A 27,030-nucleotide genomic window follows, 5' to 3' on the forward strand; every position below is an offset into this window, starting at 1 on the left:
GGAAGTGCTTAGCATCTGGAATTGGAATAAATCTTTTCAGATGTCGCGACGTTCATGATTTTAAACCACAAGAGTCTTAAATTATTACTGCTAACATAAACTCATCAGTTTATTCAAGAACTGCTGTCAGCTTGTCATGAAACGCTAGAAAATGAATCAAGTGTACATGGATATGTTACAGCTAAGTACATCAGTAAATTCTAGAGCCTGGAACCAATCATATCCCTTCAGAAGCTCTAAGCCGCCATTCCCCCTTTCAAGAAGCTGAAATTAGTAGCAGAAGTGTGATACAAGCTGTAAGAAGCAATGTGCAGGATGACCCTCCAAAAACCTGTAAGATGGAAAGAAAGTTGGTCAGAAAATGCATACAAGAGGGAATTTATGCAGCAAATCAAGAAACAAGAACGCAGAAGGTGCATGATCTGGGATTCCGTACCTTGAAAGGGATAAGAGATGAAGCTCCTGAGGAATCTTTAAGCCCTGTGAAACCGATGTCATATGCAATGCTTCCATCAGCTTTAAACAATCCAAAGTTCCTCTCAGAAGTTGGTCCAGGCTTCAAGTTTTCGTTGAACAGGGCGAAAATATAAGCTCTTGCCACGAACTTTGGTCTGTACGGGGTTCCCTTCTTTTTTGCTAGCTTTTTACGCAGATTACGATTGTAAGTCCTCGCGTTTTCTATGGAGGCACCTGCTTCATCTGCATCCCCTTTCGAAGCCCAACCTGTTTCGGAAACGATGACTTCCATCTTGGGAAACCCAGCCTTTTCTAGTGCTGCATAAGCTGCATCAACCTGAGCCTCGAACATGTTGTCATAATGCAGATTGGTCTTTGAATCGAGAATTCCCTGATTCGATTTGAAAAGAGCATAGTTGATGTCAATATGCTCGGGATCGCTCTTGTAGGCTAGAAAAGGGTAGGCATTGATGTAGAAAGGAGAACCAGTCTTTGAGAAGAACTCCAGCAATGGTTTCATGTACACAAGAACATCGTCCTTGAAAACGCATGCGGATGGCGGGAAGGAATTGGTGAAGACAGCCTCTGAGTGTGGGCTTGAAACCTCGACAACCTTCGTCAAACCCAGCCTCCCAAGCGCACCGTAAATGTTTTTAACCGAGGGCAGCAAAACCTCCCATAATTCATGGTCATCGCCCCCCAAGATCTCATTTCCCACTGCGATTCCAACTATCTTTGTTCCGGGGAGGAATGGCTGCACATTCTCCTTTATCCAATCCATGGCACGATCCTCCGCCACGCTCATTTCTTTCAGATACTCGTTGCCAAGTCCGATTATGATTTCAATACCAGAGCCCTTGAAGGCCTTGAGGACCTCATGATCAGCGTCGTAGATTCTGGTGTTCTTTATCTTGGCTGCTTTCAGCAGCGTCACCACGCTGCCCGGTGAAGGTAAATTGTCCGCTATCTTACCGTAGTTTACTCCGTATGTTCCCTTGAAAGCGTACACCGTCAAAACTGCACCATACAGCAAATTAATAAAGACCAGATATACAAGACACCAATTTGAGAGTCTTTCATCTCTGTTACCATTTTTCATCTTTTGAAAAAAAAAAACTGTGTAATTAGGTACAGGATACTGACATTATCACATGAATCAGAATCCAAGTCGATATCCATATATGATAAAGAGCCATCAGCCAGATATTAAATAATATATTTATTTATAAATGGTCATAAATCTAAAATTGGATCGTCTACTACCATGCACAGAACTGCAGCTGGTGTCATATTGAGAATAAAAAAATAGGGAAAAATCATTGGTTGTTCTTGGGTGGTGGCAAAATAGAAAAGAAAAGAAGCAAATTCGAGCTGCTCTCCACCATTTTACGAGTGTACTGTGCATGTAATGTATATGACAACGTGCTCATTCACATACAAAGAAGAAGAGAGCAGAATTCCAAATCTCAGTAATATATCTTGTATGATCTATGAAAAATGGTTATAACTTATAATAAAATTATGTTAAATTAGAAATATATTCAATAAAAATGACTCAAAAACAACTTTTTTTTATTTAAAAAAAAATATAGTTTAAGTAGAATTTACAAGTTAAAAGTTAAAAATTGGAACTTTATATAAGTTGAAAGCTATTTCTAACTTTTGAGTCGAAAAATAAATTTAATCAATTTGCAAAATTCATGTCAAATGGAACCTAATTCAAAAATAAGATAAAACAAATGATATATAAATTCTGAAATCTAAATATCATGACGACAACTCAATACGAATTGGGGAAAAAGGTAGGGAATACGTGCCATTGGAAGAAATGGCAGAGAAGGCGAGGAGGAGCCAGAGAAAGAAAGAAGAGGAACCCATGATTCTTGTGGAAAGATGACCAAGGAAAGTGCACTCAATTTGCAGAAAAGAAGTGGGTTTGGCACAACCTTTTGTAGCTCAAAAGTGTCAGAAAGATAAACCCTTTGGATGATAATGCAATTCTTGTTCTTCAGGTATGCCATAAGACCCCCAAGGAACTATAAAAAGATTCTTAACCTAACTTGGAAAGAAGATTCTTAACCTTTGTTCAAAGATGAAAGAGATTTCTCAGAGGGTTGGTATTGATTCTTAACTTTACTCTCAAAGTATACCTGATTCTCTCCTCGTGTTTTTTGTTTTTTTTTACCAAGTTTCGGTACTATACTCTCTTCCTCAAGAAAGAACGAGACATAAACTCGTCTTCTATATATACTTTTCTTGAGAGATATGGAATGTTTTTTTTTAGCTAGTTTAGAGAGGGGAGGTGGGAAGAGCAGGAAGGTAAGCAGTGATAGTCACAAGTCAGAAGCTTGAGGCTGGGATATGGAATGTTTTGGGCAGTGACTGGAATCCCTCTGGAGAATCCATTGATAGATCTCTCGAGCTGTCAAATGGCTAGGATCCATTTTTTTAGGACTTTTTGGCGACAAAAGGAGAATAAATTCAGCAATGGTACTGGCCGCTCTTCTAAAGAGGGAAACAAAGAAAGTTTAAATTTAGCCATTTCATAGTACAACTAGTCTCACGAATCACTGCTCTTAAACATTGCAGATCTGGAACCAATGCCACACAACTCGACAAAATAAATATAGAATATTTTAGTCTAGTCAATAAACATACAAGTTAATTAAAAGTTACAATCTCGAGTCCTGCACAATCCATGCAACAAACAAAAGCTGCAGAAACTACAACCTACTCTGGTGGGGTAGGAACAGGGTGATGTCCCTTGCATTTAAATCGAACATCAACATATCATCAAATCTAGCAATGGCATTAAAGCTACAGTCACCTGAATTAGTAGAGAAACAGATATGACAGCAGAGCTTGAGATGAAGGACAATATGTTCATCAAGCATCTCACAGAAGGGGAGGATGGATGCTGAGGGGCATCGGTGACCTGCACATCCAGTGTTTCTTTGATCTCTCCCTCGGATGAAGGGACAGTCCCATTAGTATTCTCTTTTTGTGCTCCACCATTTGCTTGCATCAGAACACTATCTGGGATGTCCTTGTAAGCTGGGGCATTCTCTTTCGCTGCCTCAGTTTGTACCTTTTCTGCCAAGTCTTCAACCTTATCGGTTCTATCTTCAGCCACTTTAATGGAACCAGCTTCTTCAGCAGCTTTGTCCTTCACTGCTTCCCCTGCGTTTTCCTTCTCTTTAACTTCCAATGCTTGCTGGAATCCCTTAGCATTTCCTTCGTTGCCATTCTTGTTACCTCAGCATCATCTCGGGTCTTCATGTCCTTGGTGACTTCCTCCGGGGCAGCTCCTTCCATTTTGGCACATGCTGCCTTTATCTGATCAGCTTCTCCTAGTTTCTCATCTTCTTTCTAGTCCTGTTTTCCTTGGTACCATAATTTTCTTTGTCTGCCTTACCCTTTTCAGTTCCCTCTGCATCTTGCATTTGAACCTCATTCCCACTCTCGTTTTCTTCAGTAACAGTTCCCGTTTCATCTTTTTTTGAACCAGATGATTTTTGGCCTCGCTTCTTTGGGTGCTCCTTCTCAGGAGGAGTTGCCTTGGCCTTCTCGCTGATTCTAGCAGATCTTCTTGGGGTCTCACCAGTGCCCCCAATCAAACTCAGATACTGCAGGATTGCCAGGGCATGACTTCAGGTACTGCTCCAATTGCTTCCTGTTGTTAATCTCTTCCCCAGTTGGAGCGATGAGCACGGTTTCATTCTTCCCTGGTGTGCTTATACTCTTGGGAAAATACTGCAAGGAACTAAGACAGTAAGTCATACAAAAAGAAGAAATTGTAATCAAGGTATTTAAAACCTGTCTGTGCTCCATGATATTGGCCTGATATTAAATTGAAATGATTCAGCAGAATCAAACGACTCAGCAACCATTGATGGTGACATTAGCTGAGTCATATTGTTTTCTCAGCTGTCTCACATAAATAAATTTAAATATCAGTAAAGACAAAATGGCATGCCTGCATAACCATTCTCTGCCTGGAGACCAGTCAGAAGAGATAATCTACCTACTTCATAACCATCTGCAAATTATTGCATGTCACCCTTAACATCTTCTGCAGTCATGGAGTGGATAATCCAACAACAAGTTTTCTCAAGGAATCCCAACTGCCCCAGTGCTTTCTCTCCTGGGAAAAGCGAACCAATCTTGGTTTAATCAATGCTTAATTTTTCATCAACTTTCACTTGACTGTGCAATCATGCTTCCCTTAATGTTAGGAACAATCCTACCTCTGATTTGACCAGTATGCACAATCTAACAAATCTTCTCAGGTATTTATAGCAGAGGGACAACTCAATTTTCAAGTTAAATAGACAATGATTTCACCTTTTATGATGCAACCGCTGATCTAAGGCTAGTTAAGGCAGCGATTCAGCTGTTGTTGTGGTGGTTCTAGATTGGTGTGGAGTGGAGATGACTGGAGAAATGATAGCTGTTGAACTTTTGATATTCAGAAAGACAAACAATTAAAGAAAGAAAAACACACTTTATTGATGGATAAAATTAATGCAGCAGCTACAAGCCTTTATATAGGCATTTTACTTAACAGACTTCCTACAAATAAGACACGGAATGACTATAAAATAGAAAGAATAAAACAACTGACTTTCCTAATCATACTGCAACAAATTCCTTGTGACTAGGATTATTCCTATTTTATTGGAAAACAAATTGACTAAACCAGCATATCACTCTTGATTCAGTCACGGTCTGATGTTGATTAACTTTAACACTCTCCCTCAACATCTGCTTCTGTAATTCTTATCAAACCAAGCTGCTGACAGAAAGCTTCAAATTTGTTGCTACTCAGGCCCTTTGTAAATATGTCTGCAACTTGATCTTTTGATTTGATCTGCTTCAATTTAACTTCTTCTTCTAAAACCTTCTCTCGGATGAAATGATAATGCACTTCCACATGTTTTGTTCTTGCGTGAAATACTGGGTTCTCTGCTAGACGAACAGCTGATTGATTATCACAATACAATGGAATTGCATAATCTGTCACTTGATGTAAATCATTCATCAGCCTTATTAACCATGTACTCTCTTGAGCTGCCATTGCTGCTGCACGATATTCGGCCTCTGTTGTTGACAGAGACACTGTTGGTTGCCTTTTGCTGCACCAAGAAATCGATCCTGACCCAAGTCTAAACACATATCCAGTAGTTGATCGACGAGTGTCATGATCCCCTGCATAGTCAGCATCACAGTAGCCAACCATTTTACAGTCTTCACCTTTCTTGTACAACAAACCATAGTCAAATGTGCCCTTCACATACCTCAGGATTCTTCGGGCTGCTTCCAAATGAGGCTTCTTTGGATTTTGCATGTATCTGCTCATTACACCTACTGCATATGAAATATCAGGTCTGGTCACAGTTAGATATAACAAACTTCCCACCATCTGTCGATACATTGTAGCATCTTGCAGCTCCTTGCCTTCATGTGCACACATTCTGGTATTTGGGTCCATAGGTGTTGCAGTTGCTTTACACTCTAGCATCCCAAACTGTTCCAAAAGGTCTTTGGCATATTTTTGCTGACATAGAATTACTCCTCTGCGTGTGATACTTATCTCTAAACCAAGGAAATGATTCAGCTGTCATAGTTCCTTCATTTCAAACCGAACAGACAAATTCTCCTTGGTTTGGCAGATTTCTTCAACATCATTTCCTGTGATGATTATATCATCGACATATACGAGTAGTATAGCTAATTTTTCACCATTAGCTTTAACAAATAAGCTGGAATCTGCATGGCTTACTGAAAATCCACTCTTTGTTAAGAATTCGGCAATCTTACCATACCAAGCCCTTGGTGCTTGTTTCAACCCGTAGAGTGCCTTTCTCAGCTTGCATACGTAGTTGGGATGACTTTGATTTTGAAACCCCATTGGCTGATCCATATAGATCTCTTGATCTAGCTCTCCATGCAAGAAAGCGTTCTTCACGTCCATCTGCCACAAGATCAACTCCTTGTTGGCTGCAACAGCGAGTACAACTCGCACGGATGTAAGTTTTGCAACTGGACTAAACGTTTCGTCATAATCTAGTCCATATTGTTGAGAAAATCCTCGTGCTACCAGGCGAGCCTTGAGTCTTTCAATTGTTCCATCTGTGCGTCGTTTTATCTTATACACCCATTTACATGAAATGGGTTCCATATCCTCTGGTCTTGGTACAAGATCCCAGGTCTGATTTTGTTGTAGTGATGTAATCTCTTCTTCCATAGCCTTATTCCAGTTTGAATTTTGAGAAGCTTCTGTAAAGGTTTCTGGTTCTTTTACACCTTCTACCACTGCAGCATTTGCATATTTTGCATTTGGCTTCTTCATTCGTGTTGATCTTCTAGGTGGATTTGATGTTGTTGCTGCATTGAATTCTTCACTTGGCTGGTCATGTATACCAATTTGCCACGGGTTCTCTTTAATTTCAGCATCAACATCAATTACTTCTTCTTGACTGTCAGTGTTATCTTCATCTTTGTTCAACTGGATTCGAGCAATTTGCATTTCTTCTTTAAGCCCTTCTGAGTCTGGTAGTGATTGATGTTCTATGGACCACCATGAAGATGATTCATCAAACACAACATTTCTGGATGTGTAGCATTTTCCAGTAATTGGATCACAGCATCTCCACCCTTTCCGTTGATTATCAAAACCAATAAAAATACATCTAACAGCCTTCTTGTCCATCTTGCTGCGTAGATGATTAGGTATAAAAACATAACATACACATCCAAAAACTCGAAAATAGCTCACTGTGGGTTTCTTATTCCATAGCTTTTCAAATGGTGACTGGAAATCAAGCCTCTGCTGTGGAAGCTTGTTGATTACAAAAGCTGCAGTCTTCATTGCTTCTGCCCACCATCTACCTGGAACATTCTTTGCATGAAGCATACTTCGACAAGTCTCTGCTAAATGCATGTTCTTCCTCTCAGCAATACCATTTTGCTGCGGGGTATTTGCACAGGTGAATTGATGATTAATTCTGCAATCTCTTAGATAGTAAGAGAATTCATCTGATATGTACTCTCCCCCATTGTCAGAACGTAGACAACATATTCTTTTATTGATCTCAGCTTCTGCCACCTCTTTGAACTCCTTGAATCTTGAGAGTGTCTCAGATTTTTCCTTCATAAAATAAACCCACACAAACTTTGAAAAATCGTCAATAAATGTTACCATGTATTTCAAGCCACTAACAGAAGCTTGTTTAACAGGTCCAAACACATCAGAATGAATGAGCTCTAATGGTCCCTTTGCTCTCCACTTCGATTCTTTATATGGCAGTTGATGTGCCTTGCCATATTGACAGCCTACACAAATTGCATCGATCCTTACTTCAAGCTGAGGCAGACCCTTCAATGCAGACCTTCTCATCATCATGTTGAGTTTAGAAAAACTCACATGACTTAGTCTTTGATGCCATAGATCCACTGTCTCACTCTTCCTTGTCTTGTCTACATATGCTGTTTGTGCAGACATCACATACACTGATTCAAGCCTCTGCCCCTTTATCACTGGTTCATCTAGACTTTCAAGATCACGGTACACTTTAACATCTTGAGGACCAAAGAGAACAAAGTGTCCTGAAGATGTTAATTGTGCCACTGACAAGAGGTTTTTCTTCATTCCAGGAACATGATAAACATTTTGTAGTGACACATCCTTGAGATTAAGTTGGGAAGAGACTACGACATCCCCAACATGGGCTATAGCCAGCTTTGAATTGTTTGCTGTGACTACTACGTGTTTTCCCTTGTATTCCACCAGATTCTTCAATTTTTCTTTGTCACCTGTCATATGATTTGAGCAGCCTGAATCAATGATCCAGTCCTTTTCATAATCAATATGTTCAGGTGTTGTTACTGTGAAGGCTGCCTCTTTTACTTCAGTAAAGAATGCATGAGCATCCCATTCATCTTCTATTTTGAAGGTGACGGCATCATTCTCCACATGCTCCTTCCTCTGCAAACACTCTTCTTCTTCTACTGCCGTGAAGAATGCATGAGCATCCCATTCATCTTCAATTTTAAAGGTAGCTGTATTACCTTCAACATGCTCCTTCTTTTGCCAATAGTCTTTTGCCATATGACCCTTCTTGCCACAGTTATAGCACTTCCCTTCAAATTTTCTTTTGATCCCGTAGCCCCTTGCTTCACTGGAATTTCTTTCTTCTCGATTGAACTTTGTTTTGTCTTCATTTCTTTTGGATCTGTCATTGGCATGTTGCTTTGGCTTCCATCTGCCTTTATGGACATAAAGTGCATCAACTTCACCCTTGAGTGCAACTTCTCCCATTTGTTTGGCTAGTGCTTCTTGACCAGCCAGCAGATTCTCAAACTCAACAAGTGATGGTTGAGTCTGCCATCCTTGTACTGCAGCAACAAAGCTTCTGAAATCTGGCCGCAAACCATGGATAATTATCCTTTTCATCCTGGTTTCACCAATTGGAGCTTCTACATCCAATTCAGAAATTTCTCGACAAAGTGTCTTCACCTTGTGGAAAAACTGGGCAACAGTTAGTTCACGTTGAGCTATTGACAGCAGCTCACTCTCTAACAGTTGAAGCTTTGTATCATTCTTCTTTGAGAATAAATCTGCAAACGTCTTCCAGGCTTCATAAGGATTTTTGGCATCCCGAATGTGTTCCAACACATCTTCTTCAATTGTTGTTTTCAAAGCAAACATTGCTTTGCCTGCTTTAATCTTCCACTTTCATAATGCACCATTTGCATCCTCAGCCTCTGGTTGTGTAATTTCACAGCCATTCACAACTTCCCACAAATCCTGGCCCTGCATGTAAGACATCATGCACGTTGACCAAGTATTATAATTCTGGTTGTTAAGCTTCTTAATTCCCCCAATAACTTGAAGATCACCCATCTCACTCTTTTCTTTTCCTCACGTGTTTGACTCTCAAATATCAAATAAAACACTCTCTTGAACCCGGCTCTGATACCAATTGTTGAACTTTTGATATTCAGAAAGACAAACAATTAAAGAAAGAAAAACACACTTTATTGATGGATAAAATTAATGCAGCAACTACAAGCCTTTATATAGGCATTTTACTTAACAGACTTCCTACAAATAAGACACGGAATGACTATAAAATAGAAAGAATAAAACAACTGACTTTCCTAATCATACTGCAACAAATTCCTTGTGACTAGGATTATTCCTATTTTATTGGAAAACAAATTGACTAAACCAGCATATCACTCTTGATTCAATCACGGTCTGATGTTGATTAACTTTAACAATAGCGAGGTTTTGTGATGATTTTGTTGAAGGAAGAAAGGAGATGGCATGTAAATTATAATTTTTACCACTTAGAAATAACAATAAAATATTTAGGACTCTCTAATTTAGGATACCATAATATTTGGTAAAAAGATTACTTTTCAGCCATTTTAATTAGAAAATAGACATGATGGATGTGGATGCTCAATACATTTATCATTGTATCTTATTAATTGGTTGATTTGTCATATGAAATGTAGAAAATAGCTAGCTCACTATAATATATTAAAAAATTGTATCTTAAAAAAAAAAAATTTGATATTTTATTAGTTATTTTTTAATTTATTTTAAAAAATAAAGAAGTGTAAATAGAAAAGAGAAATAAAACTTATAATTCACTAAAAATAAAACATAATAAAAATATTTATAAAAAACAACAGCTAAAAATAATCTGCAAAACACCATCCAGCACCATATCAATAATACATCAAACAGATAAATTAAGTTTATATAAGTTCAAAACAGTCAGCATCATCATCACACCATAGAATTTACATCTCTGCAAATCCTGATATGGACATTCTGTCAGGAAAAAAAAAAACCAACCCCAGCAGGCTGACACATAACATGATTTATTAATCTGCTACTAGTAATATAAAATCAGAGGATGGGCAGGTTCTTATTGCTAGAGAATCGCAACAAGTTCCTAAGTAGTAAGGATAGGAGGCATGAAATCAGACTTGGCACCGAGAACACGAGCCTTTGTGTCAGGGAAGAACTCAGTTCCAGGCAGTTCTGTCACCTTTCCTTCGCTGGAAACCCCGATAGGGTAACGGAGCAAATGACCAGGTAGATCATGCTCGAGTGTCTCACTGGAATACAAATCCCAATATTTGTCAGTAATCTGGTTCACCTTCGTCACGCATTCTTCGCTTTCTGGATGAAGGAAGGTGTCATCCAGCATGCCAAGGTGTTCATACCATAATCCCAGGCGGAATCCATGGATCTGGCCTCGTGCAGGCTGCCTGGTTGCCAAGTGATATGGTTGGTATCCTCCCATGGCTATCTCAGAGTCCCTGGCGCCATCCATGGATCTCTGATTGATGTTGGCCGACCCAATAATGATGTATTCGTCATCAACTGCAAAGCCATGTGTAGAATCCATGAGGCAACCACATAATAAAATAACAGCAAGGCAAGAAACGTAACCAAAATTATCAGTCCAATATTAATTGAACTCGACAATATTCAGTGAGTTTACATGGACGACTTAAAGAAAATTCTGGCTTACCAATCATCATCTTGGCATGAACATAAATCATGAAGCGCCTGGCCTCCTGGGCCCTAATGTAATCTGAATCAGGCTCTGGTTTTTCTGAAGGTTCATATTCTCCACTTTTCTTCACCTCACGATTCCCAAGGCAGAAAAATGTCAGGTAGTTCCGAGGATCTTCTTCAAGCCCCTTGGCTCTGAGAGCCTCGATGACATCTTTATACATCATGTCCAATGTCCTCCTCTGCCAATCTAATATTGCCTGAACTGATCCACTCTCTGGTATTCCCTCTGGCCACATTGGGACAACAACGTAAACAGTGAACCTCTCCCCTGCCTCAATCTTGCTAACAATCTTGAGTGAAAGCTCCTTTGGAATTAGATGCAAAGCATTAATGTCCTCCGGCTTAATACCATCAGCACTCCAGCTAAAAGAACTCCCAAGAAAATACTGGTTCTCGATATAGATGAAGTTCTTTGCACGTCGAATGGCATTGACATAGGCATCCTGAATGCTTCGATCGATGATGTTATCCTTTCCACTGACAAGCCCGCTTTGCAGCATCTTCAGGTGTCTCTGGGAAACCAAATGCAGCTCCTCCATCAATGGATCTAAATAACTGCACATTCCACGTCTCATGATCATCGGGATGCATAGCTGGAGATGGTGGAATGATGACATCTTCCAGTTCTCTCAGTTGAACAAGTAAATCTTTACCGCCTTGCTTCTTCCATCTCTGTTCAAAATTAAACAAGACATCCCAAGCAATAGGTCCCTCAAGCCGGGAATGGATGTCATGCCAAGGTTCTCTAGGACCACCTTTTTGAATCGAAGCACCAGTAAAGTTGGGCTGATGGAAATCATCATGGTGTGCAGTGTCCAATGTTCTAAAAAGGAATGGAAGGGGGTATCATATCTCCCATCACAAAGATCAATCCCCCAACATAACTAACAATTCTCCTCCTCTGGGAATCTCCATTAGGCATTGCACTGTCCACTACAACAATCTTTTGGTGGTGAGTGAACATGGTAGAGATTTGCAGATCTTGAACAATGCTTCCACCATCATCAGGATTTCTGGGACACAAGACACAGTGCACTTCAGTATTTTTGGAAGTAGTTCTCAGTTTCTTCATCATGAGTGGCCATCAGCCCATCCTTTTTCAGCAAATCAACCGAGGTTCTGTCATCCCAAATTAGCATAAGAACCCTAACACCTTCACTTGCCTTCTTCTTAAGCAGCTCACCCAAAGTGATGTCCCCACCAGGCTTTGGCCTCCTGGAATCCCTTACCAGACTGATTTCAGTATAAACAGACCAGCCAGTGATGTAGATCAAGTGTTTTGCATTTGTGATTGAATCAAAAAACATCTTTCCCAACATCTGTGGGGATTATAGTACTCTCCTGAAGCAAGAGGGATTTTGGGGATAAATTTGTCTGGTACATGAGCATCTTGGTACAGGGAAACCTTACACCCTTGTCTCTGAGGGTAGAAATGTATAAGGTACCCCAGGATACTTTGGACTTCTGATGCCACCTCCCCAGTTACGGTCTTTTGAAACATCAAAGTATTGTAGCTTCACATGGATTTTGGAACCGGAGTGAATCGGGTTTTTGTCTTCATCCAACATCTCAACCCATCTATCTATGTCTTCCCCGTCTACGAGCTCTTGAACAGGGATATATGCTCTCCCAATCAAGGTTGCTCCAATTGGATTATCATCCTTCACAGTGAAAACAATATTTGAAGCCGTATGAGCACAGTAAATATGAAAAGACTCATTCCACCTGGGGTTGGTTGCTTCTTTTTCAAGGATTCTGGTCCTCCCAACTCTAGCCCTTTCTAGATCGATAGTTGCATAGAGTTTGCTAATTCCGTCACCAATGCCAACCTTCTCCCCAATGTTCTCCACAAGCTAAAAGAAGAAACTTTCAATCAGAAACCTGGGGAGAAAGATTGAGCGACCACATAATTCTACGATGAAGAAATGTGAGTTAAAAACAAGGAATTGTGAATTGATCTCTTGAACAGGGGAAAATCCAACTTTGGATTCCTCCTTTAGAGCAGTTAGAATAAATCAGTAAACTCTTCAGCATGGGAAAACAGTATATTCTTCGAACATAGAAATGCAAGGGAGGAATGAGAACCAAATAGCAATAAAATGTAACTATATTTTCTAACATAAAAAGGATGGTCAGATTTATGGAGCTTTATATGACAGCATAAATCACAAATAAAATATGTTTATAGCAAGAAAGAGACTGCGACAAAGGAATTTACCACAGTAAAGAGTGGTATTGCACAGGTTCACTAAATCATATCATTAAATTGTATGATATTTTTTTTTTAATTTGTGATATTAAAAAAATATTAAAAAAGAAAAAAGTATGAATGTGCTTGCAAAATGTTGCAGAAACTAGAAATAAACAGTAATAAATGCAAAACCAAACACAAACACATAAATAACACAAGATGATTAAGAGAGTATTTGTTTACGTTGTTGCATCTTTGTTTTGTTTAAAATGTAGATGCAACAATGTTTGCTAACAAAAAAAAAACATAAATTACTATTTATGAGTCCCACCAAATTTCATGTTTGAAGCGCTGAAAAATAAAAGCAAGTCCTACCTACTTCTTGCGGCTGAACCATGCAACGTCCCTCCACACTACTTACTACTAAAGTTAATAGTATTTTTTAAAAAATATTTTTTTTTTGAAAAATCAGCATCCTTCCACATTATTTACTAAAAATGAATAGTGTTTTATTTTATTTTATTTTAAATCTTTTTTTTTTAGAAAAATCAGTTAACATTTTTTTTTCAAAAAATAATAATTTTTTTAAAAAAAATAGTTTAAGGAAGTAAATTTATTCGTACTGTAATCTCAATTTTATTTCCTGATAATATTTTACCTAATTTTATTGCATGCTCAAAAAATCATGGAAACTGTAGTTTTTGTTGGATGAATTTTATATGTGATAGAATTGTAGATAATTTAATGGAACAATAATTTTTTTATATATATATAAAGTATGATTTATTTCACGATGTAATAGCAATAATTAAATCTACAATATTTAAATTAAAAACCATATATATATATATATATATATATTATTTTATAACCTCAATTTCAAAAGCATTCTTAACCAAACACATTAAACTATTTTTTGTTCAACCTCAATTTCAACCACAGTTTTAACAAAACACCTATTTTTTCGAACTAATCTCAACTAAAAATACTTTTTTATAAAATAACTTTTTTCAAATCAACAACCACAACAACTACCGCAATACCAAACACACTCTAATTCAAAACCAACATAGAAGCAGTTATGTGTCAATGGTTTTGGAATTGTATTAGTGATGATGATTTAAATTTTTTTTATTTAGAAATGTATTAAAATAAAAAAAAAAATAAAAATTATTTTTAATATTAATATATTAAAACATCTAAAAATATAAAAATATGAAAAAATTTATTTTAAACAAAATAAAATTTAAAAAAACATTGTTTGCATCTCTTTCCTAAAGAAACTGTAAAGCAGTACAGAAACTAGAAATAACGGTAATAAATGCAAAACCACGACAAGTTGATTCAACAAGTAAGACAAAAGAAGGCAAACAAACATGAGTTGGCATTAATGCGTGATGCATCTTGGAGTCAAGCCCTTCATGTAGACACGTATAACATTTGATCCATTGAACAACAGTATAACAAGGATCGGAACACATTCTACTGCAGCTCTAAAAGATTTGACTTTTCAATGAGCAGCCGTTCTAGCTTACCCAAGTGTTTCCCTAATGAATACTCAACATCAAGATATAAAATTTATAAAACAAAATTTGTGTTCTTGAGATGTTTATATGGCAATGTTAGTGATAACTGTCTAATTTTACATTTTTTTTCTATTAATTTCCCTATGATTCTTTGTTAGTTTCTTTGATTTTTATTATTCTTTTGTGTTTTGGAGGGAAATAAACAAAAAAAGAGTTTTGAGCTTCAAGTTGGTATAGAAAACACTCCTTAAGTGTATTTTTTGAATCTGATTGCTTCTCTAATGAGTTTTGGACTTCATTTATGCTACTAGGCTTAGGCTTAGGGAGTGTTTGGTGTTGAAAACACTCAAGAGTAACTTCTTGTTGGTCAAGTTTGCTCTCATGTCAACTTTTTGTTGATTAAGTTATTTAATCCACATGAAATTATTTTCAATAACATGATCTAATTAAAAGATAAAAGGTCTGAGAAAAGAGATAAACATGCATGATTATTAGTTTAATCCACTTGAATACATGTTCTAAAAAAATTAGACCACATAAATTGAACTCAAAACTCATTTAAAACACAATCAGGATCTACTTTAGAGTGTTTTCCAACCGATTTGAAGCCCAAAATTTTATTTTATTTTTTCTTTATATCCCTCCAAAGCGCCAACAAAACATAAAAGAATAATACAAACCCAAGAAATTCAAGAAAATAACAAACATAGAGAAATTAATAAGAAGATACAAAAATCAAGAAAAGAACAGCAGTAGTATCAGTGCTAGAAAACATGGCCAACTCCCCATCAAGAAATAAGTAATCAGATTGAGCAACAGCGTTCCCAGTCAATACTTGCAAGGCCTGATCCAGAACACAAAAAAGAGATAAAGAAAAGAAAACCTTGTGGAGGAAGCCATGTCCACCACCATCGCCAAGCTTATCCACCTCGAAGATCGTGACATGTAAGGACCCGTGCAATAAAATCTGCGCCATTTCTCACCTACACGTTAAACACAAACAACAATGAATCCAATCTTGTAAACAGATTAACGAAAGATCACGTCTTTTTTCAACGAAAAAAAAGTAGAATCTTGAGCTGCTGCTGCTTACTACGGGTGATTGTTCAAAAAAGTGAGCTGAAATGGTGAAAAAAGAACGAAAAGAGAGAGTGAATCGATGAGGGTCAATGGGATTTTCGGATCTGATGGCGAAAAAGTAGAATCTTTTATTTTATGTCAAGGCTATCTTTACGCGGAGAAAGTGAGGGAGACAAGATCTTAAAAGGCGCATGGAGACAACGGTTAGTTTGTTACTGTTACCACAACTTAGCGGCGCATTTAATTTTACGTAAAATTACTGGTCAGTGGAACGTAAAAATAGAATACGTTAAAGATAATTGTCAGCATGTTTTTTAATAAAAAAAATGTTAATTTTTAAACACAAGATTATATATATGCATTAATAAATATTTAAAAAATAGTTAATAATAATTAAAAATTAAATAAGCAAGATAAAAAATAAATATAAATTAAAATATTTAATTTTGTAGTATGAGAAGCCCTTCAATTTTTTTATTTAATTATATGAAAATATTTTTTTATAAAAAAAATATTTATTTAAATTCTATTGAAACAAAATAACTTTTTAGTATAACTTCTCATTTTTTTTATAAATATTATTTATTCTACAAAAAAGAATATAACACTTTTGCTATATGTTATTATTTTAATAAAAATTAAAAGCATCTGAGCAAATGTAAAAAGAAATGAAAAAATTAAAGTAAAGATAAAAAGTTTTTTTATCAAATTAAATATTTTTATCTTATTAACACACTTATATTTTTTTACCTGAACAACATCCTATTATAATGATAAAAGAAAAGTGTTTAAAATATCCATTTTATACATGATTTAATACATGCATGTGTGTGTATAATGCGTTTTTTGTTATTCTGGATGTTTTTGGGTCATCACAAGCATGGGTTTGTGTAGTTATAGTTTAGATTATATTGAAGATTAATGTAATCAACTTGTGAGAATTATAAATGTTTTTATTAGGGTCCTTAAGCATGGTACTATTCCATTGACTTTTTTGGATTTTGTTGATGTTTGAGAAGTGTACTTAAGTATGTGTAAGTTAGGGTTATCAGGCTTACAGCATGTTATTGGGTTTTTTTTTCAGGTTTAAGTTTACTCCACTCTTTTGAGGTTTTATGTTTGATTTTCTAGGTTTTTGCTTTGAATTTCTCATGTTTTTATGTCTTAGCCTCCTAGTAAAATTTGGATGGAAAGCTATAGCTCATACATGATCATTTTACATCTTTATTTAGTTCTCTTACATCTTATTTTGGATCAATCAATCTTTTAAAGTTTTCAAATGCTTGGTTTAGGGGTTTTTTTTTACTATCAGGGTCAATTTTTCTATATAAGATCTCATTATCATTGTTTGATGCATGATTATATCTTAGTTTATGACGTTGCACCTCTCTGTGCCTTTTGTTTGATGTAATTTAGGTTGTAATTGCACTTTAGTTTAATGATTTGTTCTTGGTGTTCTTTTAGTGAGATTCAAGTATTTTTTTTTTATCTTTGTTATTTTTTATTTTTACTTTCAGGTCATGTTTTTGGGCTAGGAAGCATAGTTCACGTGGCTGTGATGAGTTTATTAATGTTAAGGTTGCATTTGGCTAGTTCAAAATTTTATAAAGAAAAAAATGCATTTTTTTTTATCCTTAGGACATGTTTTGGAAAACATGTCCTAATGAATTTTTTGATAGTTTTCTTTGCTGAATTTGTTTTTATTTTTCCAAATAAATCCCAAATGATTTCAAAATTGTTTAAAAAAAAAATTCAAGGATCGTTTAAAAATTATTTATGGGTCCCTTGCATGTTTTTCAACCATTTCATTTAATATTTGAATTGTAACTTATACTGTAAGCATACTGACTAGATATTAAATATACATGCTTTTCTTAAAAATTTAGATAAAAAAAAATACAAAAATTCATCATTAAAAAAATACAAAAATTCATTTTTATTTGTGTGTATATGAACCAAATTCTAAAATTCCTCATGCATATTTTTATAAAAGAATAAATTGTGTTTTTAACATACTTTGAAAAAAAAAATCAGTTAATTTGTATAATAATAAGTTTGTGATTATCTATTAGAATTTGGCCAAAAATTCAAAAACATCACAAAAATCAATTTGTTTAATTAATAATTAGGGTATGAATTTTACAATATAATGCATGTTTCTGATATTAACTATATAAATTGACAAAAATAAAAATATTAGAAATTAATTGTAGACTTTAATATTTTGAGGTATAAAATTATATTGTAAAATATATCTCTATGTATTAAAGATACAAAATGAAAATAAATATACGATTAAAATATGGGTCTTAGAATGATTAAGTTTATTCTAATAAAGTAGAGATTTTGTTTACTGAAAGGAATCTCTCTTAAGCCCTCAGAGATTAAAAAAATTACTAAGAAGGATAATCATCATATCATTAGATATGGACCATCATATCAAGAAAGACCTTTCTTGAAGTTTTTTTTTTTTATGTATATACAAGACCAAGAAGAGGATTTAAAAAAAAAAAAATTACTAATGGCTTTTTCACTGAGTTAATTTGTCATTCTATAGTTGTTGAAGGATAACTTGGTTTCTTTCTAATTGTTTTGCATGGTAAATATACAACAATACCCTTATAAGTAAAATAACACTTAGCTATGATTTAGGGATGTTTTTTAATTTTTTACTTTTTTAAAGATAGTGTAATCACCAAATTATTTTTAGAATTGAAACTCTCAAAGCATGGTTTTAATGATTTTTGTGTAATTCCATCAAAGTTTTTTCTTAGTATTTGGTTTCTAGGAAACAATATGGTAACCTTATCCTTTGATAAAAAAAAAATTAATTTGTTATTTTTTATTTAGCTCTTATTATTTTGGTGGTTTATTCTTTTAATTATTTTGTGAAATTGATTTTTCTTTTTAATTTGGCCCCTTCAATCCAAAATTATACATTCTCTAATTTTTTTTCTTTCCAAACTTGATCCTTATTTTTTTACTTGTTATTTTTTACTTTTTGAATCCTTTTATACAATTGATTTCATTTTTTAATTTTATTATTTGATATTTGATTTATTAAAAATTAATTTTCATGATTTTTCAGGTTTAGTGGTTCTAATCAAATGGCTTAGATCATAGATTTTATAAGATAACACAAGTTGACATCATTCTTTAACAAACATTTTTTTTTTTTACAAAAAGGTTTTATAAGTTTCTTCATTTTTCTTCTATTGGATTATCATGATCTAATTATTTAGCATGTGGGTTTAGCATGTTAACTTAGATAGACTCACACAAAATGTTTTTTGGCTTATAATTACTCTTTCTTCTTTTTAGATCTCCATGTATGGCTAGATATTTTTTTTAATTTTATCTTTCAATATTTGATTGTTTAGAATTGAATTTCATGATTTTTCTATATTTGGTTTCTTCTAGTCAAATGACCAAGGTCATGAATTTTATAAGCTAATAATTTTTTTTTTAAAATTAGGTTTCATGATTTTCTTCATTTTTCTTTTTATTAGGTTATCTGATCTCATAACTTAACTCGGGTGGGCTTGAGCTCTTTTTTTGGCTTATAGTTGCTATTTTTCTAACCTTTTGTATGATTGATTTTTTTTTTAATTTATCTCTTAAATATTTGACTAGTTGAAAGTTGAGCTTTGAAGTTTTGCCAATCTAATGCTTTCTAGTCAATTAACGTAAGCCACGAGCTTAATAGGTTAACACGGGTGGACATTATTTTTTTAGTTGGGAACTGGGCTTCTTAATCGTGCTCAAGTATGAGATTTCATGATTATGATTTTAGAAGATTAACTTGAGTATAAAAGATTTGTCTGGATTTACTTGGTCTTTAATGTTATTTTATTATGGTTGCCTTTATTATATTAATAAAATTAATAAACTTATTGAACTCAATCGACTTAATGACACAAGTCTAAGATTTCTTTTACATTTTTAGAAAATCTAGCATCACCTTAACTTTGTTCATTTTATGTCCGAACAAATTTAGCCTAGCTCAAGCGTTGCAAACTATCATTGATATAAGTTTACATGGGTTATTGTTTTTTTAATTAATTATTTTTTTTTTACTTTTAATATTTGATTCATTATAATTAAACCTTTTAATTTGTTTCAATGTGAATTATATAATTTTATCGCGATCTCACATCCTATATAACAAGTTTCACAAGTTAATCATTGTTAATTTAAGTTTATTTAATAATATATTGGTTTTCTATATTTATTTTTTAAAAAATATTATATATCACAATTTAAGAAATATTTTATAAAACATTTTGGTAATTATACATCAATCTTTTTTACTTAATATCTTAATATTTTTTTCAGGCTGAAAAAAAAAATGAAGCAACCCGTAGAGCGTGTGGGCCAAAAAGCTAGCCGTGGTCTAAAATCAATCCACAACTTGCTTTGACAGGTGGTGGGTTATTGCTACTCTACGAAAGGGCTACATTGCCTCGCAACTGTGTGGTCGAACTCGTGTATGCTGCCTTTGTCTGACAGGCCACTTACCCAAGTTTGCCGACAAGTTACAATGTGAGTGAGAAGTCCTATTGTTGCCATTTAATTATATCCAATGAAAGGATAAAGAATGCCCCACGTCAAAGCAAAATATATTTAAGGTTCAAAATGGTCAAAGTAATACAAATTAAATAATACAGGTTGAGGAGGTATTATTTTAATGTCCCCTCGTGACTCTGTTGTTTGTGAAAACAAAAATGACGTATTTTAGTTTTTTAATAGTATTTTTTAATGTTATCAATAATATTTATAATCAGGATTTTAATATGCTTTTAAAATCTTTTTTCACAATTTGTATTAATTTATTTGCAATTTGTATTAATTTATTTCACAATTTTCTTTGATATTTTGTGTTTTTAAATCTTTAATATCGTGGTGATATGTAAAATTAAATTATTCCACTAAGACTTTTTTAAAATATGTTTATTTTGTTAATTGATTTTATATATATATAGTGGTGATAAACAAAAATACCATTTCATGAGATGCACTTGGATGTTAAAGAGAGAAAAAAACAAAGGATTGGGCGAGTGAGTAAACTAAATGAATTATCTAGTATTCATAAAAGATTGATGTTTTATCCCAAGTGTAGGAGTGTTTGAAGTAATAAATAACCCAACAAGACGGGTCGAACCACATGGAGGTTAACTATATAATAATAATAATAATAATAATAATAATAATGAGTGAAAGAGAATTTTGAGATGTAAGATTAATGTGAGGATTAAAACAATGATAAAAAACAAATATCAAGGTTAGAGGATCCACTAATGGTATTTCAAATAAGTATAATATAAACTCTTTATTACTCAACCGGAAATCACACACAAAGAAGGTTTCAATAAGATGATTTTGTATTAATAACTAATTATAAATTATTAATATGATCATATTAGATATCTTATTTAAGTAACTTATGATGGATCCAATATTGTCAGGAATTCATGATGCTAAGTTATGTTAACAACAAATCAAGTTCCTTTCATAGCACATCTGTCGGTTATACCATACAATTGGCTATGAAAGATCAAGGATTTATTATACCAAGTATTATACAACACAGATTTAGATTAAGCATTTAACAAGTAAGGTATTAAGAATTAATAAGATAAAATGATAAGACATGTTAATAGCAACCTTTCTTAGATGTAAGCATTGAAGTCCATATTGAGTTTATATTATACATATCTTAACACTATTAGTGAAACCTTTTCACCTTGGCATATTAAACTTAACTAAATATTGTGAAGAAGAGAAACATAAATAAACTAGAAAACAACATAGTTATGATGAAAAGTATAAACTAAAGATTAATGAAAGCAAAACTTAAACATTACAAAAATACAAAGAAAGAAAGCAAGAATATGATCTTGATCTGAAAACTAAGATGCATAAATGCATGGTAAATGCCTTCTTTTATTTGCCAAAATTCAAATATATTGATTTGATGACTAATTGTTGAGCAGGTGGCCACATCTTGACTTGGTGACAATCCTTATCTTCTTGTCTGAACAAAACGTCATTAGGGCTGATAATTTGTCTAAGTTAATTTTGCGAAAGTTTCTCGAAAGGTTTAAAAAAGATTTTTTTTTCTTCAAATTTATTATTCAACATTGAGTTTTTTTATTGATTTTTTTTTTATTTCATCATTTAATATTTAGTTGGTTAAGAATTAGACTTCATCATATGGTTAAATTAAAATTATTTTTAAAAAGTTATTAAAAATCTAGTGAAGTTCATGACATAAGTTATGTATTTGACGGGTGAATCCAAGTTGACTGGGATTGATTTAATATGTCAATATTTAAAAAACTAAAAAAACAAAAAACCATTGGGTTTTAAACTTTTTCTTAAAATTTTTTCTACTAGAAAACATGTTAACCACTCATGTACATTTCTTTTTCTATATCAGCTTTTGTCATGACAAAACTTATCTTGCGCATTAAAAAGTAATCTGCAGTGTAGTGAGGGCAACTTATCAATTAATTTATCATGACCTAATCCTCTGATTCATTACCGGGCACATAGATATACAGACGTTTTCTTTAATTAAAGTTCTACACAACCTTTGATATCATAATTAATTCTGTAATATAAATCAATTATCTTGATACAATTCAATAAATGTGAAGCACTAATTAGACATGAAAAAATAATATCAATTACAATCAAAAGAGTAGGTTCTGAAAGTCCAATAAAAGCTAATAAACAAGCTATAAGATTGAAAAAGATAAATAATAAGAGGGTGAGTTCAATAACTCAGTAAGTAAATAACATTCAATATACATCTACGAGGTAATACATTAATGAGAAATATATACAAGTTTGGCTTCATGCTTTTAGGTGAGTTTCACAAGTAGACCATAACAAAACTCAAACTTCAAATACCTAAATCTCAATAAATTTGAAATCATAATTACTAACAATAATTATCTTAAAAACCTATTTTCTCTAACTCCTTTATCTTTCCCTCTCTCCTCTTCTTTTTTCTTTCTTTCTTTTGGTTTTCTCTCTTTTAAGTTCTAATCTTCTTTTCCCATCCTATTTATATTTATTACCTCTATACAATTACCAAAGTGTCCCTTACTCATTTATACCCAATGTTTACTCCTTTAAAAGTAATGTTGCCCTTTCCTATTAAAATCTTTTCCTTTCTTTCAAAATATTACATCCTACCCACCTTACAATTTTTTTATCCTTGAAACTTGATAGAAAAACTTGAAGACTTACTGAATTTATCAAAAAGGCAAGCATAGTCCTCGTGAATTTTGTCTTTAAGCTCCTATATCTCTTCCTTATATGAATGACCTTTTTAATTCTCTTTCACTTAAGCTATTTTCTTTTATCTAAGTTTCCTTACTTGTCGATGCACTATAGCTTTTGGTTGCACCTTATAAGTCATATCATCTCTCATATCAACTGTCTGAACTTTTAATACATGAGATGGATCCAATATATACTTCTGTAACATCAAAACATGGAATATTGGATGAATATATGACAAGTCTGGTGGTAGTGTTAACCTATATGCAACTACTATAACTCTCTCTAGAATCTCATATGGTTCAACTTCTATTCTAGCTTATGATGTTAAGGTTTCTTCATAATCTATATCTTATTCTTTATTTTAACCTTTAGTAACTAGTCTAGCTTTGTTCCATGTTGATTAACTTTGTTACTAAACACCTATTTTGTTCTAATTGTTAATTGATTATTAGGGTTAGGGATTAGTTCTTAAACATCATTTCTTTCAAATTGATTCAGCTCATTATGCATAATTAAAATCATTTTTTCATCCTTTTTAGCTTCTAGAAATGATTTTGGTTATATTTGAGAAACAAATGCAAAGTGACCACTAATATTTTTTAGTGAAGCTCTAGTCTTAGTTCCTTTTAAAGGATTACCAATAATTAATTTGGAAGGGTGAGAGCGTACATACCTTAGCTCATTTAGGGGTAAAAATAATTTACTTACCATCTCATGTTGATTGCTTGAACTTGGTTGGTGTTTGTCCATGCCTTCGTTATTTACCTCCGTATGACTCTTGATGTGAACCTCGTAATCATGTGGTCATGCAACCCACAATCAAAATTGAGATATGATCCTGGAAAGCCAAAATAGGATTGATAAGAGTGTGACACAATGGAAACTCATCTCAAGGTACCAATACTATTGGAATGAGTAGAATGACACCACGAAGCCAGTTAATCTTCGATAAGTCAGATTCAGTTCGTTCAAGTAGTGTTATTAAACCCGGCACGACCCGGGGGGTCAACCCGAGACCCGATCAACCTTGTGGCTGGACCGGTCCGGGTTTAATAAAAGACCGGCTATGGCAACAGCCCAAGTTTTTTTTTTTTTAAATGTGGGATAAAAAAAATTTGGTTTAAATATTTCAACTTAAAATGATAACATAGTATCTTTTTAATATGGGGTTTGAAGCCATTTCATATATATACTCTATGTTCACATGAAAAAAATTATATTTTTTCAATGTGGGATTTGAAACTCATTAGTATATATACTCTATGTTCCCAAGGAAAAAATCATGTTTTTTCATTGTGGGATAAAAAACCTTTTGGTTTAAATACTTCAACTTAAAGGGATAACATATTATATTTTCAATGTGGGATTTAAAGCCCTTTCATATATATACTTTATGTTCCCATGAAAAAAGTTATGTTTTTTCAATGTGGGATAAAAAACCTTTTGGTTTAAATACTTCAACTTAAAAGGATTATATAGTATTTTTTCAATGTGGGATTTGAAGCCCTTTCATATATATATACTCTATGTTCCCATGAAAAAAGTTATGTTTTTTCAATGTGGGATTTGAAATCCATTAATATATATACTATATGTTCCCAAAGATAAAAGTTATGTTTTTTCAATGTGGGATAAAAAACTTTTTAAAATATTATTTTAAACTTCATTATTTATAATATGTATAATCTATATTTACTGTCGCACGTGTGCGGCGGCGCGACGATCGTCCACCCTCAAGGAAAAAATTGGAATATTTATTCCTAGCAAATAGGGAGAGACAAGGAATTCTTGTCTCTATAAGTGAAAAATTGGAATGGGAGTCGCCACCTAATATTATGGTTACTAGGAACCTTAACTGGTCTTTAGAGATTGGGTACGGAGATTGGTTGCGTAAAGGGAAGGTATTAGCACCCCAACTACGCCCTACCTAAGGTAGGCTGCATTGTTTTAATGTCTGATAAAATCTAAAATCGTGTTGTGGTTTTTGAATTGTTGGTTCGTTTACAGTTTAAGAAAAGTCCTCCTCCGTAAGGAGATCCTTATCTTTATCGGGTAAAAAACTAACTATTCGAAGTCGTCAAAAGAAAATATCTTTTTAATATCAGGAATACGATTTACGTATAAATTCATAATCCCTGATACTAAAATCAAACAAAATAAAATATTTTGCTGTTTTTGAGATTTTGGCCAATGTTCTCTTGACTTTAATAAACTGGTTATTAAAGCCAAAATGCATGCTAAAATATTGTTTTTTGACATATGAAAAATACGATATGATTTTTTAGATTTGAGACACTTGGCCGTATGCACAAAAACATTTTTTTTAATTTTTCAATTGTTTTTTTTTTTATTTTTGGAATTTTTTTGATGAAAAACCGGGTATTTTAATACTGGATTTATGTTTTTACGATGTAAAATACTACCCGATATTAATCAAAATAACATAAAAACTGCACGGAAAAATTATTAAATGCTGAAGCAAATATTTTTTATTTTTTTCTTTTTCAATGGGCAGAGTCAGGCCCAAATACATGTGTGAACAATGCTGTAAATAGTGCCGTGTGATGAAAACCGGGTATTTTAATACCGGATTTATATTTTTACGATGTAAAATACCACCCGATATTAAGCAAAATTGATAAAAAATGTGCTGAAAAAAAATTGTAAAATAAAAAAAAAATAATAAAAAAATTGAAATGGGTCAGACCCGACCCATTTCAATGGGCTGGGCCAACCCGACCCATTACTAAATGGGCTGGTTACTGTGCATAGGCACAGTAACCAGCCTCTCATCAGTTGCAGAACGTGAATTAATTCACGTTCTGCATGAAAACAAAAGAAGGCAGAAGGAGAAGGAGACGGGGCAGCGGGAGGTTACCTGCGGTGGCGTCGAGGCGGTTCTGCTGGTGGCAGTGGAGGCGATGGTGGCGGAGGCACGGTGGTTCTGCGTTTTCCTTCTCTCTCTTCGTTTTCTTCTCTGCTGCTCTTTCTTCTTCTTATTCTTTTCGGTTTTTTTCTTCTATTCCCTTCTCTCTCTTTTCTTCTCCTCTTCGTTTCTGTCCTCTCTCCTATTCTCCCTTCTCTTCCCCTTTCTTCTCCTCTGTTTTTCTCTCTTTTTTCTTTGGTTCTCCCCTGTTTTTATAGGCAAAAAACAGGGGAGACGTCATGGTGGGGCGGCCACTGTTGGCCGCCCCCTCCACTACCGTTTCAATGGATAACAACGTTAGGCAATGGTGGACGTCTTTTTGCGCAAAAAACAGGAAAGAAAGTAGGCGAAAAGGGAGAAGAAAAATCTTCTTCTTCCCCTGCCTCGCGCGTCCAAGGGAAGAAGAAGACCTACAGTGCCATCAAAACGGCACCGTTTCGGCCTTTTTTTTTTTTGTGCAACAGTGGATGAAAGGGCGCCGTTTTGGTCAAAACGGGCCGTTTCATTTAAAAGGAAAAGTCGCGAAAACGCGTCAGATATCAAAGAAGTCCCTCCAATTGCGCGCGTTTTACAATTTAGTCCTTGGTCTCGGATTTCTTCAATTAAGTCCCTAATTGGCCATTAAACTTCAATATTTATGCAATTAAGCCCCTAATTTGACCAAATTAACTTTCAAAAATTATAATTTGACCCCAGAAAATTAATTTCTTCTAATTAAAGCCCAAATTAACTCAAAAATCAATTTTTCTTGCAATTAAACTCTCCAAAAATTCAATTAAACCTTTAATAAAATTTAATTGAGTCCATAAAATTCTGATTTTGAATTTTTCTTCTTCAAACTGAATTTTCTTTATCATCGGGGCTCTCATCAGTCAATGATATATTGTCAAATTTTAGTTTTTATATTTTTGAACATCCTCAATCAATTTTTGAGCATTTTTAGGACGCTCTGGCA

At 34.0% G+C, this 27,030-nt stretch overlaps 1 protein-coding gene and 1 pseudogene across 1 annotated transcript; both read right to left on the minus strand.

The window, feature by feature from the left end:
- Positions 1–81: 81 nt before the first annotated feature.
- LOC118055656 (glucan endo-1,3-beta-glucosidase 14) lies at positions 82–2,447 on the minus strand. Its single transcript, XM_035067599.2, has 3 exons — positions 2,274–2,447; positions 437–1,473; positions 82–331 (listed from the first exon to the last, which is right to left on the minus strand). The coding sequence occupies exons 1-3, from the start codon at positions 2,332–2,334 to the stop codon at positions 257–259; spliced, it is 1,173 nt and encodes a 390-aa protein (XP_034923490.1). The 5' UTR covers positions 2,335–2,447; the 3' UTR covers positions 82–256.
- A 7,748-nt stretch (positions 2,448–10,195) lies between these two features.
- Positions 10,196–15,847, minus strand: LOC118055648 (phospholipase D alpha 1-like; annotated as a pseudogene).
- Positions 15,848–27,030: the final 11,183 nt, after the last annotated feature.

Source organism: Populus alba, chromosome 3 (genome assembly GCF_005239225.2).
Source record: "Populus alba chromosome 3, ASM523922v2, whole genome shotgun sequence".
Classification (NCBI taxonomy): domain Eukaryota; kingdom Viridiplantae; phylum Streptophyta; class Magnoliopsida; order Malpighiales; family Salicaceae; genus Populus; species Populus alba.